The 19,562-nt window shown below is 41.5% G+C and overlaps 2 protein-coding genes across 4 annotated transcripts in view; one reads left to right on the top strand and one right to left on the bottom strand.

The window, feature by feature from the left end:
- Positions 1 to 907: 907 nt before the first annotated feature.
- Positions 908 to 9,552, bottom strand: LOC123961603 (cadherin-related family member 5). The gene is made up of 15 exons (XM_046037096.1): positions 9,462 to 9,552; positions 9,151 to 9,365; positions 7,087 to 7,143; positions 6,895 to 6,987; positions 6,704 to 6,790; positions 5,695 to 5,805; positions 5,336 to 5,506; positions 4,901 to 4,991; positions 4,707 to 4,813; positions 4,430 to 4,630; positions 4,210 to 4,341; positions 3,642 to 3,720; positions 3,360 to 3,550; positions 3,236 to 3,256; positions 908 to 2,698 (listed from the first exon to the last, which is right to left on the bottom strand). Exons 1-15 carry the CDS (start codon positions 9,550 to 9,552, stop codon positions 1,724 to 1,726), a joined length of 2,622 nt encoding a protein of 873 aa, XP_045893052.1. The 3' UTR covers positions 908 to 1,723.
- A 3,538-nt stretch (positions 9,553 to 13,090) lies between these two features.
- The window catches only part of LOC123961642 (kielin cysteine rich BMP regulator), a 32,501-nt gene continuing 26,029 nt past the window's right edge, over positions 13,091 to 19,562 (top strand). The window contains exons 1-6 of one of the 3 annotated variants that reach the window (XM_046037170.1): positions 13,091 to 13,813; positions 13,941 to 14,044; positions 16,237 to 16,769; positions 17,175 to 17,247; positions 17,994 to 18,295; positions 18,377 to 18,545. In XM_046037170.1, coding sequence (XP_045893126.1) covers positions 13,779 to 13,813; positions 13,941 to 14,044; positions 16,237 to 16,769; positions 17,175 to 17,247; positions 17,994 to 18,295; positions 18,377 to 18,545 — 1,216 coding nt within the window. In that variant the 5' untranslated portion in view covers positions 13,091 to 13,778. Of the gene's footprint in view, positions 13,814 to 13,902; positions 14,045 to 16,236; positions 16,770 to 17,174; positions 17,248 to 17,993; positions 18,296 to 18,376; positions 18,546 to 19,562 lie in introns of all 3 variants that reach the window. The other 2 variants (XM_046037171.1, XM_046037172.1) reach the window with 2 other exon arrangements.

The following is a 19,562-nucleotide window of genomic DNA, read 5'->3' as shown; positions in this document are numbered from 1 at the left end:
GCTCTATCACCAGCTTTCAGGATGAACTGTATTCATGCTGGTGAACTTCTCATCTAGCCAAATTAATGACATTCCCATCAGCCTCAGTTGTACTTTGTGTTTACAGTTAATTAACTAATGTTATGTTACCATGCTGACACGCTAAACTAACATCAGAACATGGTAAAGATTGTAACTGGCAAACATCAGCATGTTGGCATTGTGAGCATGTTAGCATTTAGCTGAAATCATCACCGTGCCTAGCTCCAGTTTGAGCCACCCATGTAGTGGCATTACATCTGAGTCAAAGAGCTTAGCATCCGGTTGTCTTGTTTAACAAGAATCATTGTTGTTCTGAAGGTATTTCCAGAATCCACAAAGATTTTTCTGACCATCTGGATGAAAGAAAGTTCTGTCTGCTGCTTGAAAAAAATATTTTTATCCCGTTTCCCAATTTGCAACTCTGTTTCTTAATTGAAACAAAGATAGAATCTGGATAAGAAACACTTATCCGGGTAGTTCCCCAAATGAACGGGTACAAACCATCATCCAGGTGGTTAGAAGAATCTTGTCTCTTGCTAAACAACCTTTTTCGTCATCACCTGGTATTCATCTTCCAAAAACGGATGCTTAGCTCATGTGACTCAAATGTAGCTAATGCTAACAAAGAAGACGCACAAACTGCAAAAGCTGAAAAGCTGCTCACTGAGCTGCTAGCATGCATTGCTGTAGACTCTTTTTGTTTTAGAATGTTGACTGTTCTGTGGGTCCTGGTAGAGAAGGAGACCAGATTATTATCCCAACCTTAACCACCCTGCACTTTATCTAACCCCAACCATCTCTAATCTCAACCCTAACAGACCCATTTTTAACTTTATACCTAAAGGTAACCATCTCAAAGCATGTAGCTAAACCCACCCCTCTGGTTTTTGCAGGCCAGTCGCAGCATAACATAACATAACTACTCTTGGCTCGTTGATTTGGTTAGACAGTAGTAACTTTACTCATTTTCAAGGGGAAAAAATGAGGCAGCTTGTAGAGTAGGCATAACAAAACAATGAATGCTGCAGTACACTATGTGAAAGTTTCGAATGTACAGTACTCAGCAGCTATTTAAAGGATAAATCTACAGGGAATCGCTCAGGGTGCAAAATTGCTGCTAGACGTTTCTCTGAATTTAAACTGTCAAGCGTTCCAGCAGTTTTTTTACATAATGTGATTTCATGTGGATTTGCATTTCAAAGACAACACACATTAATCTCATTATTGTTCGTAAACAATCGCAGACAACATATTTGTGTCATGACTGATGCATTCAGGCTGCTCTAACTGTCTTATCCTTGAAAAATCTATTCATAATTTATACGGATACCTTTGATCTAAAAGACTGCATTGTGCATTCAAGGTCACTCATTCCTGTCATCTAGGCTTACTCTATAGTATAAATGGAACATTACGTCTTATAATTGTGTATTATCAAAGGTTTATGTTTACATATGCAGTATACAGTGTGTGAAATATGTGTGACATATGTGTGTCTTCTTTTATGCAGCCCAAGTGCTGTATATCTTGTGCAATGTATTCTGTCCTCAGCAGTACCTACAGTACAAGGAGAACCAGACTGTCGTGTTTCTTTCTTGATCGATGACATGTCCACTTGTCTGTGTTGTCCATCTTCACCTCACCGCCTCCATTCTCTGTCATCCGCCCTATCACGTTCATTGCCTGCAATATTGTAGTGACATCACTTACTAAATGTGATAAAAATGGGATTACAACGAGCCAGCACTCTCAGCAGCTCTTCTTCGTCTGACTCTAACTCACCCTCACTGTTCTTGTCTGCATCTTGTTCTCCCAGAAAACCATCGTCATACTTGTGGCCACCCTGCATGTTTTCTGAGTTTGTTGACGGCCTTCTGTCCTGAGATGCACTACCGGCGTCTGCAGCCCCGTCTGGGTGTTCTGATTGGTCTGTTTGGTCCAGTGATGTGGAAGATTGGTCTGCCTCTGTGCTTAGAGTAATCTGTGTTCGCTCTGGTGTTACTGGGGGTGTATCATGGGGAGACGTATCTATATTTACCAGCTTGGCTTTTAAAGGTGCATGCTCTGGGGTGGGTGGGGGAATGCTCGTCTGCTTGGGGAGGGTTGAGGTCTGTAAAGGTGAATATGGGGGTGTCTTCACACGGGGTTTGCGAAAGGGTTTGTCTATTTCTGCTGAAGCAATTCGGGTATGACTGCATGGAATACTGGATTGAGAGGAGGGGCTGGTGACAACGTCAGTAGGGTCATCGTTGGTGGTTGTTTGTGAATCAGGACAGGTGAACGGTGGAGTGCTAGTGGCATCATGGGTTGCAGGGCTAGGACTGGTGTTGGGTAGTGCCTCAGTAAGGTCCAGGAATACATCAGTTGGTGAACCAGGGTTATCTTTGGATGGAGAAGCAGCCACAGTAGCTGGGTGAAAGGTGGGTGAACTAGAGGAGCTTTTGGTTGGTATAGAAACATTATTATTGAAGATCACAGGGCTGTGCAGAGTTTCAGTGGGGGTGAAGCAGGTGTCGGGTGCAGCGGTCGTTCTGGGTGGAACGGGTCCTCGGCAGGGGGGGGGGTCTTGGTGGGCGTAGATGCTAGGTTTGTTGGGGAAGCAGGGATTGCAGTTTCCATATTCTTCATTGTTGTAGGGTACTTCCTCCATGTGTGGCATGGTACTACCGTGACTCACCTGAAGAACAACCACAGTTATCAGGTCAACATTTGGAAAAAGAAAACCACTATTCGCAGAGAGGAAGTGGGACAATCATCCTGATTCAATGAGACATTTGTAGAAATTGTCAGGGCTTTTAACAACCAGGCAATTTAACATTTAGTGAGTGGGAGTGAGGTAATCAATTGATATGTGAGTCATTTACTTTTCAGGCTAATGAGGTGCTTCACATGTTCAAATACTGTATGAGCTTGAAGGTCACTTTGGCAAAAACCTTCATTGGCAGATGGAGTTGCTCAGTTGTCAGGAAGATAGTTTAGTTGTTGTCATTTGACATTGCATACTTTAGTCATGTAACAACAACTAAATGATCTCCATGACAACTGAGAAACTACTGATGAAGGCCATGAGATGTGGTCAAAAGCCTAGGAAACAACAAGTAAATTGGACCTTGTGTTGAATGTTTTTTACCTTTTGTAGGATTAGGATGAGGGAAGGGAGAGGAAATATAAGACAATGATGAATATTTGCTTTAATAGTAAATGAATAACTCACCAGTTGGAACCATCGTAAGCTCTGTGGGAGTATACGCAGTAGAGAACATTTCAGAAACTCAAAATTTAATGACCAACAAATCTTTGTAAATCTAATTCTAGATTACAGATATTAAGGATCTCACCACATTGGGGTGTTTGCCCTGGGCCACGCAGCCTCTCTGCAGTGGGTCCCTCTTTCCCTTGTGTTTCTTCTTCAGCCACATCAGGATAGACAGGATACATCCAAGTAGAGCCATGAACACCATGCTCAGGAACAACGCTTTGCCCACAGTACAGCCTGTCAGACCGCCATCTCCCAGTGGACTAAGAGGGACTGCGGTGTACACAGACAGACATGCAGAGTTTGATCTGCACTCTCATCAGCAATCAGTAGCGTAGGCGAGTGTATAAGTGTGTGTCCTTACTTGACTGTCCTTCAGATAACACGTCCACCACTACAGTAGCAAAGATGACATCACCTGACTCCTGGTCTATAGCCATTACCTGCAAGGTATTTTGACTTTTTATCATATCATCGCCATTTTATTTATGTCTTTATTTATAATGATACTCTGAGGAAAGACAAAGGGGTTGTGTAATACGGCGAACTGGCTTCACATAAGTAAGTAAAAATAACTTAATGGCAACTTTTGTTAACTGGTTTAGTTATTGTGTTTGTGTAATTATAGTACACAAACACAATACTTTATAGTTATGTTGTCATGCATGTCCTTTATCTCCGGGTTGTTGGAGCTGGTTGGCCAAATGATGGATTCACTATCTCAATTGGTTTTAAGCACCATCAGAAATCTATCTTCACACTTATGGTGTTTAAAAAGAAATAAGGATGTCAAGTGTAAGCTAGCATAATGTAAAGTTTGCTTCATTTGTGGGTACTGGCCTGAAATATGAAAAATCACTGGTGTGGTCTATTTTCAATCAAAACAAATTATAATATAATTATATTATATAAAACTAATCACTGAGACTCACCTCTAGAATGTGTTTATGTTTTGGTTTGAGTTGATTGGTCCTGACGATCAGAAGCCCCTCTTGTGTGATTTGGTAGATGTCTGTGTGATTGGATGTCGGACTGAAAGTGTAGTGGATCATAGGGTTGAAACCCTGTCAATTTGTGGAGGAAAAAGGAGGCGATGAGTAACAATGTAAATCAAATGCATTGAATCTTTTTCGAGTGTGGTGGAGTGCATACATTGTTAAAGTCTTGATCTTGCACATGTAACATGAGTGGTTTGCTGCCATAGGTATTGACAAGAGAGGCAGCACTCTTTCCTGCAGTTACAAAGCCTTGATATTCAGCCATGTCAAACCCCGGATAAAACTGGTTCACTGCCAGAACCCGTACCAACACTGTAGCAACAGAATACTTCCTTGGGTCGTCGTCCTGGTATGCCTGAGAGACAGAAAGACAGAGCAGTGAGAGCGATATCTTTTAAGTCTAATGCTAAAACTAAGTAGGTGAGTCTTACCATGACCTGTAGATTCAGTGCTGGATTTGAAAGTCTGTCTGTAACCCCCCGAGTCAGCTTCACCTCTCCCGTCTCTCTGTCCATCAGGAAACGCTGATCATCGTCTCCTAGCATGAACACAAACACAGTTACAGATGTTACACAATTAAGCACACCACATTTTAAATATTAACATGCATCAGTGTGTGTGGTACCCGAGAGAATGGCATAGCTGACTGGAGAGCTCAGTCCTCTGTCTCCGTCCACTGCATGAATGGGACCAGGAGAGAAGTCCAACACAATGTCCTGCAACATGACAAATATTTGTTGCTCTACAAATTATATCCCCATGTCATCTAAACAGTAACCTGGTGAGTTGATCTGGATCTTGCAATGATAGTTTAGATTGAGTCAAAGGTCCAAATAAACTCAAAGTTGTTCAGAATTAATATTATACACAAGGCCAAATATGCATGATAAAACCTTACATTCCCTCACCTATAGGGCAGAAAAGACGCAGTGTGCGAAAGTAAAAGTAAATCTGTTGGTGTATATTCAAAGAATACTAAGAATGGTTCTAGTGTAGAATCCAGTGTAGTAACATTGATAAGTTATCAGGTATAAGACTGAGGGGCCGCTTAGCATCTGACCTCTTCCCCCTCTGTGACATTGACTGTGTACACAGGGCTGGTGCAGACACGACTGGTCTCATCCTGGAAAAGCAGCACGCAGGGCAGGAACTGTGGGTACTGGTCATCTCCATCCAGGACAGTGATAGTGATGTTGGTGCTGATATTGAAGTGCTCAGCAGTGCTCATTTCCTGAGATAATGACAAGGCATGGCATCTTCAGAGGATATTACACTGATCAAGCATGTTTGATGGAGAAATGGATGGATACATGAACTGAAGTATGGTTCATCTTCTCTTATAGCAATTGCCAGGAGCATCAGGGAATCAAATCTAGACTTTTTGATTGAAATGCAGAAAATTAAGTGTACATAGCTTACCGAGGCTTGGATAGTGACGGTAAGCAGGGTTTTGGTCTCATAGTCTAGAGGCTTGGACAGGATCACTTCTCCACTGTTGGGGAGATCAACCTTGAAGTACTCTGCATCAGGCTGCAGAACAAATATATGAAGTTTTATAAACTAGATTTGGGAACCAAGACCACGCCTTGAACTCACCCAATTTCCGCACACCAAGTTCTTAAGCACACCTTTTCCGTTCACTTCCCCTTGACACAGCTTTCTCATCCCTCCCACCCAAACCCCTTTCTTTTCCTTCCTCTCTCCCCTGCTCCCTTCTCTCTCCTTGTCTGCTTACAGGAACCGGGGGTTTTCGCTCGTCCACTGACGAAGAGACGTCTCCCCCACTCTCTCGAGTCTCGACTCCGCCGGTTCCCACACACCTTCACGCCTGCAGACAGCGGTCTTCTCTTCATCCCCACATCCATCTGCACGGATCCGACTCCTCTCCCTCATCCTTCACCTGTCTTCCCCTCAACCCTTCATCCATCACACCTCAACCCCTACCCCTCAACTCCTGACCCTCTCCCCCATCCCTGCATCCCTGCATCCCTCACCCCACCCTCCAGGCACTCGATCTGTTCTGACCACACGATCCCATCTCAAGCTCCCTCATAAGCAATAAACCATTTTAAATCTACATCTTTGCAGGCGTGGTCTTTGTTAGTGAAAAACACATTAACAACTGTGCATATGTGTTTCTTTTCTCTTTTTTAAAAAGGGTAAATAAAAAAAAGTCTCTGTCGGGATCGTTTCTGTAATGCTGTCAGATACTTAATAACAATCTGAGCCTGTCAGTGGCAAAAACACAAACTTTAGTGGACATACTTTTGACAAGTGCAAGGATTACACGGAAGCCATAGCAGCCTGCTTTGTGTCTGCCTATTAGTCATTTAGACCCCAAAATATGTACAAAAATAAATAAATTAAAATAGGGCCCATGTTCTAAAATTCCTTATAAAAGTGTAAAGCGTAAAAGGGGAGAACTCACTGATGTCTGGTCAATGGAGTAAATTATCTTGTCGTTATCTGCGTCTGTGGCCTGGACAGTAAAGACCACAGTATTCACTGGCGTCAGCTGGGAAACACACAGATAGACAGACAGGCAGAGAAACTTTAATCTTGCATGTTTTGAGTAAGCATGCACAGGTTTGTGTACATGTGTTTGTGAAAGAGTCATACCTCACTGATAATAAGAGACTGGACAGTGTCTTCTGAAAACACAGGGGAATTATCGTTCTCATTGAGAATTTCGACCATGATCCTGTAAACACCCTACAACAGCAAAAAAAAAAACAAAAGAAACAAAGACACTTGCAGGTTTTAATGTGGGATGACACACTGAAGAGTTATGGATGATGGGACAAAGTGTACCTGAAGAGTGTCCTCCTCATAACATGACAGCTCAGCCATTAGGACAGGACCCTGGGCCTGAGAAACAGAGAGAAAACAACAGATAGAAGAACATACCAAGAAGACCTTCATTCAATTTGATAAAATATTTTAACACAAATGCAGCATGCTTGAGACTGATTCATTATCTAAATTATGATAACCATGATACGGTGACAATGGACACCCCTGGCGAACAAAAGGGGTTTGCCAGGGGTGTCCATTGTCATCGTATTTATTCCTGATATGTATTGAAATATTAGCAATTAAAATTAGAAAGAATACAGATATTATGGGTTTGGAGCCAAATGGTATAGAGACAAAACTTACAATGTATGCTGATGATGCAACCTTTTTTATACAACCAAAACAATCTACTTTGGAATCCTTGATCACAGATCTAAATATGTTTTCCAAAATATCAGGTTTGAAACCAAATTTTGAGAAGTGCCAAATATTCAGAATAGGGACGATAAATGGTACAGATTTTAATTTAAGTTGTTCTGCTCCAATTAGATGGACAAACGGTTCCGTAGACATTTTAGGTATTCACATACCAGATAATTTTAAAAATATTGTTAAATACAACTATGACAAAAAAATGCAAAAAGTAGATAGAATTTTACAGCCATGGAGGAGCAGTTCACTTACATTACAAGGAAAGGTCACATTGATTAATTCATTGGTAATCCCCCAATTTGTTTATTTAATAATGACTCTCCCAACTCCTGACACTTCTTTTGTGAAATGCTTTGAACAAAAAATTTTAAAATTTTTATGGAATAGTAAACCAGATAAAATTAAGAGACAATATTTATACAATTCATATGAAAATGGTGGATTAAATTTAAAAAATTTCCAAGCAACGGTTCTTTGAAAGCTTCTTGAGTTACTAAAATATATCATCACAGGCAATGGCTCACCAGTAAAAGATAATATACAACCTTTTCTTTCTTTGGTTCTGATTTATTTCCATTTTTTCAATTAAAATCATTACATATTAAAGAAATATTTCAGAACCAATTAAAAGAACTCTCACCCTTTTTTAAAGACGTACTTAAAGCATGGTTGAATTTCCAGTACCATCCTCCTGACACTCCAGATGATATGCAGAATCAGATACTATGGATGAACTCTGAAATTACTGTAGGAGACCAACCATCCATTTTTTATTAATAAAAGAAAGAAATAAAGAAAAAAATAAATAAATAAAAAAATAATAATTATGATAACCAAAAGAGTAACTTTGTGAACAGGCTTCTGCCAAAACTTTGATGCAGAAATACTATTCATTTCTAATGCTCAAATCCACATTAAACGCACAAAATGAAAATGCTTCCAAACTATTTTCAAAACATAAATGCCTTAACTTATTTTGGATTTGTTGTGAACTCTCACATTTGCCTACTCAACAAATGTTTGTTTTTTTCACCTACATTTGTTTTTGCTCTATATTTCGTGGATGTGCACCTAACTTGTCATATAACTGTAAAAAATATATATTGTAACATGCAGCTTCTCTTACATTTAAACACTTACACTTAAACCCTTCATGATGACAATGTAAGAAATGCGAATCCCAAATATTAAAAAAAGTTTTATCAAGAGGGAGGTGGCCACACACTGAATTGATGCTCTCAGACTGTGTTGAATAGGGTGAGTTCTACACATGGATCCTAGTCATATTCTTTGATGATGATTTTAAAGATAGAGGGACAATAGTTGATAGATTAAGAGGCAGAGAGAGAGAGAGACTGCTAATCTGGTTGACCCGTTAACCGCCATGATGTAAGATAGCTGGCTGGGAAGATGATGACGGTGAGAGAGATTGTGTTTGGTCCAAGGACAAGGTTGTGAGGTTCAATCCCTGACAGTTTGTTCTAAACTTAGAGACATAGTCTCCACTGCGGCCCGACACTAGACTCAACAAAATGGAATTACACACATAAATTCTGTAATCCTTGCATTGCATTCATGGCATCCTGATAATCAGAAAGCTCCAACACTCAGGTCAGTATTTAAAAGGGCGTATCCCAACTCATTTACCTCTCGGTCAAGGAGCTTGTCAGCTGATGTGTTCAGCCGGATGTTTCTTTCATCCAAGACAAACCAATCAGCATCCTTTCCATCCAGGCTCCAGTGAACTCCCTCCATTGTGGTGTCAGCCAAGAGTTCAGCAACCACTTCTCCGGGAAGGCTGTTCTCTCTGACTGTTGCAAATACATCCTGACCATCCAAACATCCACCCCACCCTGACATGCCTGTGTCAATGCAAACACAAAGACATATGCAAAAGAAATCCATTAATTCTGGCCAAGAGCTGAACTCTAATACGAACAGCGGTGAAGTGGCTGTACCTTTGGCTGTGTGCAAACATAGGAGGACCAGCAGTGAGAAGACTAGAGCCTTGGCCTGAATGAAACTCCATTTCAGTTCAATGAGGGCCATTCCTGGGCTCAGTCAGGCCTCAGGAACCAGTTCTTTCTGAGTTCACAGAGAGAAATAACAAACAAGATTAACTAAACATGCCCCCCCCTCTCCTCCTTCTACTGTATGAATTAGTGGGCTAAACCTAGCCTTACTATGTGCCTTGGTGGCAGCTTGTCTTAAGAATCATCATAAGGTTAAGACCTTCTAATAATGCACAAACAAGCACACACACGGCTCTGTCCAGTAATTCCCTCAAATCCCTTTTAAGTAGGTTTTTGCCTGGTTTTGATACCAGTGAGAGCAAACCAGCAACATAGTAGCCCTTCTTCTTTTCGTGTTTGTACAAACATAATCATTTGAGAGGTCAGAAATCATAACAACTAAGCAACAACTCTGTGATCCTAATATTTACTAGAGTTATGGAGTAACAATGAATCCTTCTAGCAGGAGCTCTGCTGTACAGATGTCTGCTTGACCATATTTCTTCACTGCAAAATTAAACTCCAGTTGTATATTTCAAATAAATTAAGGTGTGTGACAAAAAGCATATCATGCTCTCGTGAGTCCCAGGTACACTGCCACATTTGTTTGTGCGTATGTGTGTGTGTATGGGGGAGGGGAGGGGGCTTAGCAGGATCTGGGGTCACATTTAATAAAACAATAACTGTGCTGTAATTGCGAGGTAAATAAATGCAAGCTTTCCATCACACGCGCGACTGAGTTATGATGGATGTGAACACAGATCGTCTGTCTATACTGTTACTCAGCTGACTGACCTGTTGTTGTCAAATCCTCCGCAGCTTGTCTGTCAGCCTCCATATCCTCCTGACTTGTGATGGAAGCAGCATCTCTGATTTGCAAAACCCTGAAATGCCACTATGTGCCACTCAAAAAGACAGACGGAGGCTTTTAGGAATAATGACAACAATTGATAACACCGGCCACACACACACACTAACTGACCCCCCCACAAACATTAAAGAGCAGACAGCAGCTTATGGTGGACATCCTGGAATAAATCTCAGCTCAGAGGCTAAAGCCTGAAGGCGGGGCTTACCTGGTCAGGCACGGCGACTGAGCCAATCAGATTGGATACGGCAAGAACCAGACGGTGAGGTCAAGACCAGTGTGAATGTAACGGATTTTGTCTGGTACAATAACATTTGACCTCCATAGACAGTTTGTCATGCAATCAAATCTCAACAGTCAGTTCTTGTGTAAGATGTAGTATTAGAGAGCAAAAAAAGTCATGTTCTTCAGTAAGTTAGATCTTGGCAGCTTGTATTATACTTTAAACGGACATGTATATTTCTGCGCATTGTATAAATTAGAACTTGTACTTGTACATGTACTTTGGCTACACAGCTTTCGCCTGTTGGATTTGTTCAGTTGGTGACGTGCGACAACTAATGGGGCCTGACAAGGGATTAGCTATCAAACATCGTCTGTTCACCTTCGGAAGTTTAACCCACATCCTTTTACACACTTGTCCCAGCAGGCAAAGGCACGCACACACACACTTAAAGTAGTGTGTCTGCACATATCTTTAGGGCTCTTGTGATGAAAGCTGTTGTCTGGCTCCATGAGAAATGTTTTGGTTAGTGCAGGCTTGTGAGTGGTTTCCATTGTCAGAGGAAGGGGGGGGTGGGACTCAAGTTTGCCTCAGGAAAAAGCTGAACACTATGCAGTCTGTGTCCATGACAAAGAGAGAGATTGCAAAGGATGAGCATATCTCAGATCATATAAATGTTTACAGATGGTATTTAAGCAGCATTAACAGTAGTGAATTAAGAGCTAAGCTAAAGTTAGCAATAGCTGAATGGATTAACATAGTTAAAACAGACTTGTTGAGTTTGTATATACACTGTTATGATTGGATATGACCACTGGATGTCAGCAGAGATGCTGTTAAAAAAAGATGAAGTTGTGGGAGATGGTTGATAAATAACAGTTGACAACTTTATCATCTGAACATCTGTTTTCCCAGAATGTGTGTGTTTTGCTTTTTCTTGTAATGTTGTGACCTGAAACCATTCAAAACTGAGCTGGACCTTCAAAACTGTCAATTCTACTTAAGAAAGACATTTCACTAGACAAATAGATTGTAGCAGAAGCAGTTTGTAACTCAAACTTTGATGCTCACCTGCTGTGCACTTCTCAAACTCTCACACTTATATCACGTATCTGAAATGAAGCAGGCATTTTTCAGTGCATTTTGTTTCGGTTGTGTGTAATTACGTGTGAGGATATGTAAACATTTTATGTGCAAAGTGACTTCTCAATTTAATTATTACAAAATGAATGCATTAAATTATTCAACACTGCAATAACAAATGTTGCGTTTATGTTATGACTATGCAGTATGCTGATATGGCTCCATATGGCTGGTGCAGACTGAAATATCCAAAAACCATTTAATGGATTAAGATTAAATTTTGCACCAAAATTCATGGCACCAAGATAAATTATACTGACTTTGGTGATCCCCTGACTTTTCCTGTATATATACACATACTACAAAAAGAAACGTCCTCTCACTTACAACTGCTTTTATTTTCAGCAAACTTAACATAAGTATATTTGCATGAACGTAAGAAGATTCAACAACTATGACATAAACTGAAGAAAGTTTTACAGACATGTGAGTAACAGAAATGGAAAAATGTGTCCCTGAACAAAGGGGGGCTCAAAATCAAAAGTGACAATCAGTGTGGTCCTGTGCAGGTGTTGTCACATGTGGTCTGCCACTGCAAGGGGGCAGTCCTAATGCCTCCTTGCAGCATGCCTAAGGCACATTCACACAGATGAGCAGGGATTATGTGCATCTTTCTTGTGTTTTTCAAAGTCAGTAGAAAGGTCTCTACATTTTTATAACTGTGACCTTAATTGCCCACCGTCTGTACACTGTTAGGGTCTTAACGACCGTTCAACAGGTGCATGTTCACTGATAGTTTATGGTTCATTGAAAAAGCATGAAAAAGATGGCTATAGACTATAGTCTTGTAAAGTTGCTCAATGTAACCTACACACACAATACAGGGTGGGTGTAACACTAATGTACTGCACATTTTCAACACAAGAGAAAGGCCCACTGGGTATAAAGTGGGTGTGAGAGTAACATTTTGTTCCTGTTCCACTGGGAGGCATTTCTGAATTGTGAAGAATTTACAGTCAATTACCTCCTTCACAAAGCTTAAACTAAATCCCTTAGCAAAAAAATATGTTCCAGTTCCAACTGCTTTATCGCAGTCTTCAATCAGCCCTTGCGGCCTGGAAATGTCATGCCTTCCGGAGGGATTGAATGTATGCTAAAAAAAAACGAAAAAAAGAAGTAAAGATAACAAGTCCTGTGGGATAAACTTTTAATTGTGATTATTACAGATTAACTGGCATGAGTCATGGATGAGGGTTCCCTTGGTATGTGGACAGAGGCTGGAAAGATCTTAGTTACAATCAGGTGTTCAATCAGGTCAGATTGAAACAGTCTGGAGTAATGAGGGACTCTCCTGTCTGCTGCATCCATTATGAGATATCTGGGTGTCCTATCATCACATCAAAAATATTTCAGCAAGACAGACGATGAGCATGTTTTGCCTTTCTGTGTAGCAAGTCTCAGAACAAGTTGCTTGTGAGGGTGTACTCAAAGAAAGGCTCTGCAAAAATAAACACAGCGGAGATGAGAAGGACAACATGAGAAAGCCCAGGGTTGTGGAGACAGATGTATGGATGCACACTGGGACCGTTTCCAACCTCCCTCCCTCTCTCTCTCTGTGCAGCCATGGCTCCCATCCAGTCTCCAGACCAGGTTTTAGCTGATTACCAAAACGGGTCTTCAGGAATCAACACCACTGAGCAGTGGGTTTTTTTCCCTGACAAAATGAGGGAATACAGGGGAAAAAAAGACTTCACCCACAGCTATCCTTCTGGGACTGGAAACTAAACGAGACAGAGAGGAGAACCAGAGGTGACCTCACACGCTCACCTGAACTTTCTCTCTCTCTCTCTCTGGCAAAAAAAACAGGTATCTTTAGCAAGGATAGTGATCTCTCTCTTTCTCTCTCTCTTTCTCTCTCTCTCTCTGGCAAGTAACATCTTGAGCAAGGATAGTGAGATAGTGACAGTCATCAACCCTCTCACAATTATCCGCCTTTGTGATCACGGAGTGAAAGTTTGTTACAGATATGGCCCCAGGGGGGAATGTAAGTGTGTGACTGCAGAGAAAGCGACGCCCTGCCTGCATCAAGATGTTTCACGTTTCTCCTGCGCGCTCTTTGAAAAGGTCTGCTCGGAAGAGAAACAGGGAAGTCTTTAACGTGTAGTCCCAGGTCCATGTTTAAAAGTACGATGAATAAAATAATTTTGCGTAAGGATTTTTAATCCAGGGGTTTCCATTTTTGGGTCTGGAGAATGGAGAACAGCAAACTGAGGACGCTCATGCTGCTGGAGATACATTTGCTATGGGTCTTTGCCCTTTCTGTGCAGGGGCACTCAAGTCCAAATCGCGAGAATGGTGAGTTGACAAAACTGTGCTTAGATTACAAGTCACTGGATGTTGTTGTTGTTGTTATTGTTGTTGTTGTTGTGGTGGTGGTGTTTGTTGTTGTTTTGCTTATTTTACTTTTTTATTTTGATTTGATATCGAGATTGCTTTTGTGTCACAGTCATCAAACTGGGGAGCCAGTTGTAGAAAAAGTACTTTTACTTTGGTAAAAGTAGTACCCTAATTCTACAGTGTCAAAGTATAGTTACAGTACATTTACATTTACATTTACTCATTTGGCAGACGCTTTTATGCAAAGCGACTTACATTTGAGGAACAACATACAAGCATCAACAGAGCATCAAATACAGATCTACAACTGACAGTACATATTAGTAAAAGCAGCAATAAATACTAGTAAGATCTCACAGTACATATCACATCAATGAGGTAAATACCTAGGGAAGGAAGTAAGAGTTAACAAAAAGCGCAATCAATACAAGATCATTGTAGGGGATAGAAGAAGAAGAGCACTGGAAGTGCATGTTAGAGGTTAGGAGTTAGAGGTGTTATAAGAGGAAGTGTTCTCGGAAGAGATGAGTTTTCAAGAGCTTCTTGAAGTTAGAGAGGGACGCCCCCGCTCTGATGGCGTGTGGTAGCTCGTTCCACCATCGTGGTGTCACAGATGAGACTAGCCGGGACTGGGATTGCTTTGTGTGAAGGAATGGCAGAGCCAGGCGGCGTTCATTGGAGGAGCGTAGCGGCCGAGAAGGAACGTAAGTTTGTATTATGGAGTTTAGGTAGATGGGTGCAGACCCAGTAGTCACTCTGTATGCAAGCATTAGTGACTTAAATTTGATTCTGGAGGCCACGGGGAGCCAGTGGAGGTCACTGAGTAATGGAGTGACATGAGTCCTTTTGGGCTGATCAAAAACCAGACGCGCTGCTGCGTTCTGAACCATTTGTAAGGGTTTCACCGCACAAGCTGGAAGACCTGCTAGGAGGGCATTGCAGTAGTCGATGTGAGAGATATCCATGGCCTGTACCAGAAGCTGGGTGGCGTACTGAGTGAGATAGGGCCTGATTTTCCTTATGTTGTATAGAGCAAAGCGGCATGACCGAGAGACAGTAGCAACATGGTCTGAAAAGGACAGCTGGTCATCAATCATGACACCCAAGTTTCTCACCACCTTGGTTGGAGTGATGGTTGCGGAGTCAATTTGTAGTTTGATGTTATGGTGGATAGATTGCTTGGCTGGAATGACCAAGAGTTCAGTCTTAGAGAGGTTTAGTTGAAGGTGGCAAGCCTTCATCCATGCAGATATGTCCGATAGACAGTCTGTGATCCGCGCCGAGACAGTGGGATCGCCTGGCGGGAAGGATAGGTAGAGTTGCGTGTCGTCTTCATAACATTGGTATGAGAAGCCGTGCGAGCGAATGATCCCCCCCCAGTGAGGTGGTGTAAATTGTGAAGAGATGGGGCCCAAGCACTAAGCCTTGGGGCACCCCTGTGGAGAGGCAGTGTGAGGAGGATAATTGTCCTTGCTACAAAACATTGTAGGAACGCCCCGAGAGGTAGGATTCGAACCACAGGAGTGCTTTACTCGAAATGCCCATTGCTGAGAGAGCAGATAGCAGGATCCTGTGGTTGACTGTGTCAAAGGCAGCTGATAGGTCAAGCAGGATAAGAACCGAGGATTGGGCTGCAGCTTTAGCTGACCTTAGGGCTTCTGTTACAGACAGAAGAGCCTTTTCAGTAGAGTGGGCACTCTTAAAACCAGACTGATATGGATCTAGGAGGTCATTCCCTGAGAGGAATTCTGAGACCTGTTTGAATACTGCCTGAATAAATAGTAGTAAAACGTACTCAGCATTGATTGTATTCAAGTACTTAACTTGTGTACATGTACTGAGCTACTTTACACAGCTGGGAGACCCCATAAATCTATCCCATAAACCAAAAGAAAACTTTCTCGTAAAACTTTCGGTTTCCTTCTCCAGATTTAAAGTGTTACATCAGATGTTCTATCGTTGGTGTTGTGTTTGAGGTCAGTGGAGCAACCATGTGTGACCGGCTGATGAATGACTTCGTTCTGATTCCCTCTCACACTCATCATAACCCAGAAACTACAGCGCCATCCTCTATTAGACAGAACATGGCCTCATGCGATATGGATGAGTATTCATGTTTGTTAGGATGGTCTGTTTTTCCTCTTTCCTAGTGATTGACCTTCTGGCCGCTCTAAACATGTCCCACCACATAAGCAGCATGGCCAGACTGCAGAGTCCTGGCGGTGTGACATACAAACTACGTCCAAGAACACCATACCTGACTCTTCCTCGTGAATATTCCCACTTCCTTTACACCAATGTTCAGGGTAGCATGGGGGTCCATGTGGTGGGGCATCAGACATCAGGCTCCACTGCCACTCTTCTTTCTCTCTCCTCTGCGTCCTCACCCATTCTTCAAATCATCTCCTCCACCCTCAATAACACTCTGCGTTTGGACTACCAGGCTGGAGGAGGACCTCAAGGCCTTTCCAGCTTTCTCTTCCCCGGGAAAAACCCCTTCTCCAGAGTGAAGGGGGTACAGTTGGCTGTGAGCCTGGAGACTGATAGACTGACATTTTTTGTTGACTGTCAAGAAGCTGTGGTTCTACTGACAAAAAGGGAAGAGAGAATCAACCTGGAACTGCCTCAAGATGTTGTTGTCACTCTTGCCAGCACACCAGGAAAGAAAGACAGCAAATTTAGTGTAAGTTTCTTGCACATACTGTATACCTGTACATACTCACATACTTTAAAGGACAACAGAGACATCACATTTACTGATTTATTTTCTGTTTACAGTGTTTTGTGATGATTTCTTTAGGTTAGCAGTGATTCAACATTTAACAAAGATATCATGCAATATAAACCTTGTAATCATGAGTGACCGCCTCCTCCTGAAAAATAATGACACTTGTCCCACTAAAAAAATCTAAAAAGAAATCATCAAAAACACAGCAACATAACATAATTTGGAACTACAGTACTGTACATCCAAAATGTATGCAGGTATTCAACATAACTTTCATATTTCTGTCTCCCTTCAATGTGCATTCTGTATGTTCAGTCAAATTTAGCATGGGATCATTTCTCTATTTCTTTATGAATGCAGGGATATTTGAAGATGGCTGAGATTTCAGTGAAAGCATATCTAAGGCGACCATGGCTCTGTGACAATGTTACAGGTGAATAAAAATTACCTATATTAAAACTGAGAGAAAATCATTTGCTTTATTGGGAGGGTCAAAAGAAAAAAATATGTATCTGAGTATTCCACAGAACAAGGATGAATGTATGTGGAGACTACCAAAAAGACCCTACAAAAACGCCTTACCAAGTAAACATTTTCGGTCTCACTGTCTCCAGTGATTGATTTCCTTTTCTTCTGGATACTATATACAGTATGTGTATGCATCAATAAATCAGTAACAGCATGCTGTGGGGGCCAGAGGATGCAGTGTCATTCCCTTCTCATTTCCTTTTGCTCCATTCTTTCTCTTCATTACTGACCCGGATCATTTATTATATTTTGAGTTCTCTTGCACTGGGAGACATGAAAATAATTTTTCAGTGATTTCTTGTCAGTGAAGAGTTTCTTGTTATGAACATAATAAATAACGGATAAAACTTTATTAATAAATATTAATAAAACTGTCTGCAATGAGTATCTCACTGAAAAGTGAGATACTCCTCTTGTTCTCACAGTGAGTTAAAACTCAGTAGGGGGACCACCATAGTTGATGTGCATAAGATCATATCTTTTGACCCTCAGGCAGAAAGTCAGTTAGTTTGTTTATTATTCCTCAGTGTGGGCCTTCATTTTGACAGCATGTTACCAGGATGTTTGTTTAGGCTCCAAATTTGCTCTTTTAATCATTCAAGAATTATTAAGCACCCTCTTCTCGCACTAATTTCTGCTTTTTCTTTCCAGATGATCTGCATCCATCTCAGTACACAGACTCCCATGGCTCAGATTCTCAGACTGACCGCAGTCGAATGTTCCAGCAGGATGCACCCCCCAGGAAACATACAAGCCACAGGCCATTGGACCAAACCAACCATTATCTCCAGGACGTCCAGAGTGACCAGCTGCAGAGAGGTGTGGTGCTGGGGGCCCCAGGATCTCCTCAAGGGGTAAAGTCTGTTTCTCAGGCACAAAAAGATGACAAGCTGACGAACCTGGAGAAGAGGCTGGAGGAACTGGCACGTATGGTGGACATGGTCAAAACTCAGGAAAGTATTGCACTTAGAATAAGTCAATACTTAAGTCAAGTGATATAAAGTGATGTGACATGGCGTTATTTTTTTCTACAGAATGCAGACCTACAGTCACGTGTACAGTACCTGGAGGGATGTGAGTGTGTGAGGCAGCGATGTGTGTGGGAGGGGCGTGAAGTGGAGAATGGCCAGCGCTGGCAGACTGACCCCAACATTGTGTGTACGTGCACATCTGGAAAGGTTGCATGCCAACCAAACATCAAAGGTAATAACGACTCAGGTTTTGACAGTTATCTTTTTCTTCCTCATTCTTGCCCTCATTTGCTTTCTCTGTTTATCTTTGTCACACACCTACAACAACACACAATAAAGTACCTACCTATGATTTTGGTGCACGTTCAACAAACACTAACACACATTGAACTGGTGTTAAGTAAGTAGTTTGCAGATGGACATACCTCTCCCAGACCCTTGTCTGTCTAACCCCTGTCAAAACAGAGGCGTATTTTTCATCTCTGACCCCACTGGGTTTTACTGCTCCTGTCCTCCCAACACCAAGGGACCAGTGTGTCACAGACAGCTGGGACAGGTATTTTTTTGCCAATATTAGAGGAGTAGGGTAGATATATAAAGTGTTAGAAAACAACAAGTTTGGTGTCAGACCTTTCCGTCCATGTTGTGAAAATGTGTGTATCAGTTCCAGGGTTTTTTAGCCATGCTGTGTGTAATGTCCTGGGACAGTAATGTCAGTTGTTCGAGGTCACCCCTTCAATCCAAAACATCTCAACTATTGAATGGATTACCATGAAAATGTGTACAGAAACTAAACTAAACTAATGACATCAGCTTCAGCAGTACTTTGTGTGCATGCTAACATGCTAAACTGAGATGGAGAAAATGGTAAATTATACATAAACATAAGCATGTTAGCATTGCCATTGTAAGCATGTTACCATGCTGATGTTATTATTTGCTTTTAGATCAAAGCACTGCTAGAATGGTCATGGTCTTGGTCATGCAAATGTTGAACATGTGTCCTTCTGTGCTTTTTCCAGTTTTGTCTACAGTTTAAGTGTTTAATTTAATGTTAGTTTTTAAGATGTGCTTATTGTATGTTTGGTTACCCGGCAGGTCACCAGAACTTTTCAAATGCTTGAGGTGGGTCACAGTCACAAATGAAAATGAAGGTTTGAAATCCCTTCTGTTACTGCAGTTGTCTTATAGTTTCTTATAGTTTTAGCATTTTCTTTTAAGTCATTTTGTTTGTACTTCCCATTATACC

The sequence above is a fragment of the Micropterus dolomieu genome, linkage group LG22 (assembly GCF_021292245.1).
Source record: "Micropterus dolomieu isolate WLL.071019.BEF.003 ecotype Adirondacks linkage group LG22, ASM2129224v1, whole genome shotgun sequence".
Lineage (NCBI taxonomy): Eukaryota > Metazoa > Chordata > Actinopteri > Centrarchiformes > Centrarchidae > Micropterus > Micropterus dolomieu.
Note: the sequence above shows the minus strand (reverse complement) of the source record. Positions and strands in the feature narration are given on the sequence as shown.

Coding starts and splice junctions, on each gene's coding strand:
- LOC123961603 (XM_046037096.1), bottom strand. CDS start 9,552: ATGGCCCTCATTGAACTGAAATGGAGTTTCATTCAGGCCAAGGCTCTA. Junction 4,992..5,335: donor ATGTCACAGAGGGGGAAGAG/GTCAGATGCTAA, acceptor GTCATGTTGCAG/GACATTGTGTTGGACTTCTC. Junction 4,814..4,900: donor CAGCTATGCCATTCTCTCGG/GTACCACACACA, acceptor TGTTCATGCTAG/GAGACGATGATCAGCGTTTC.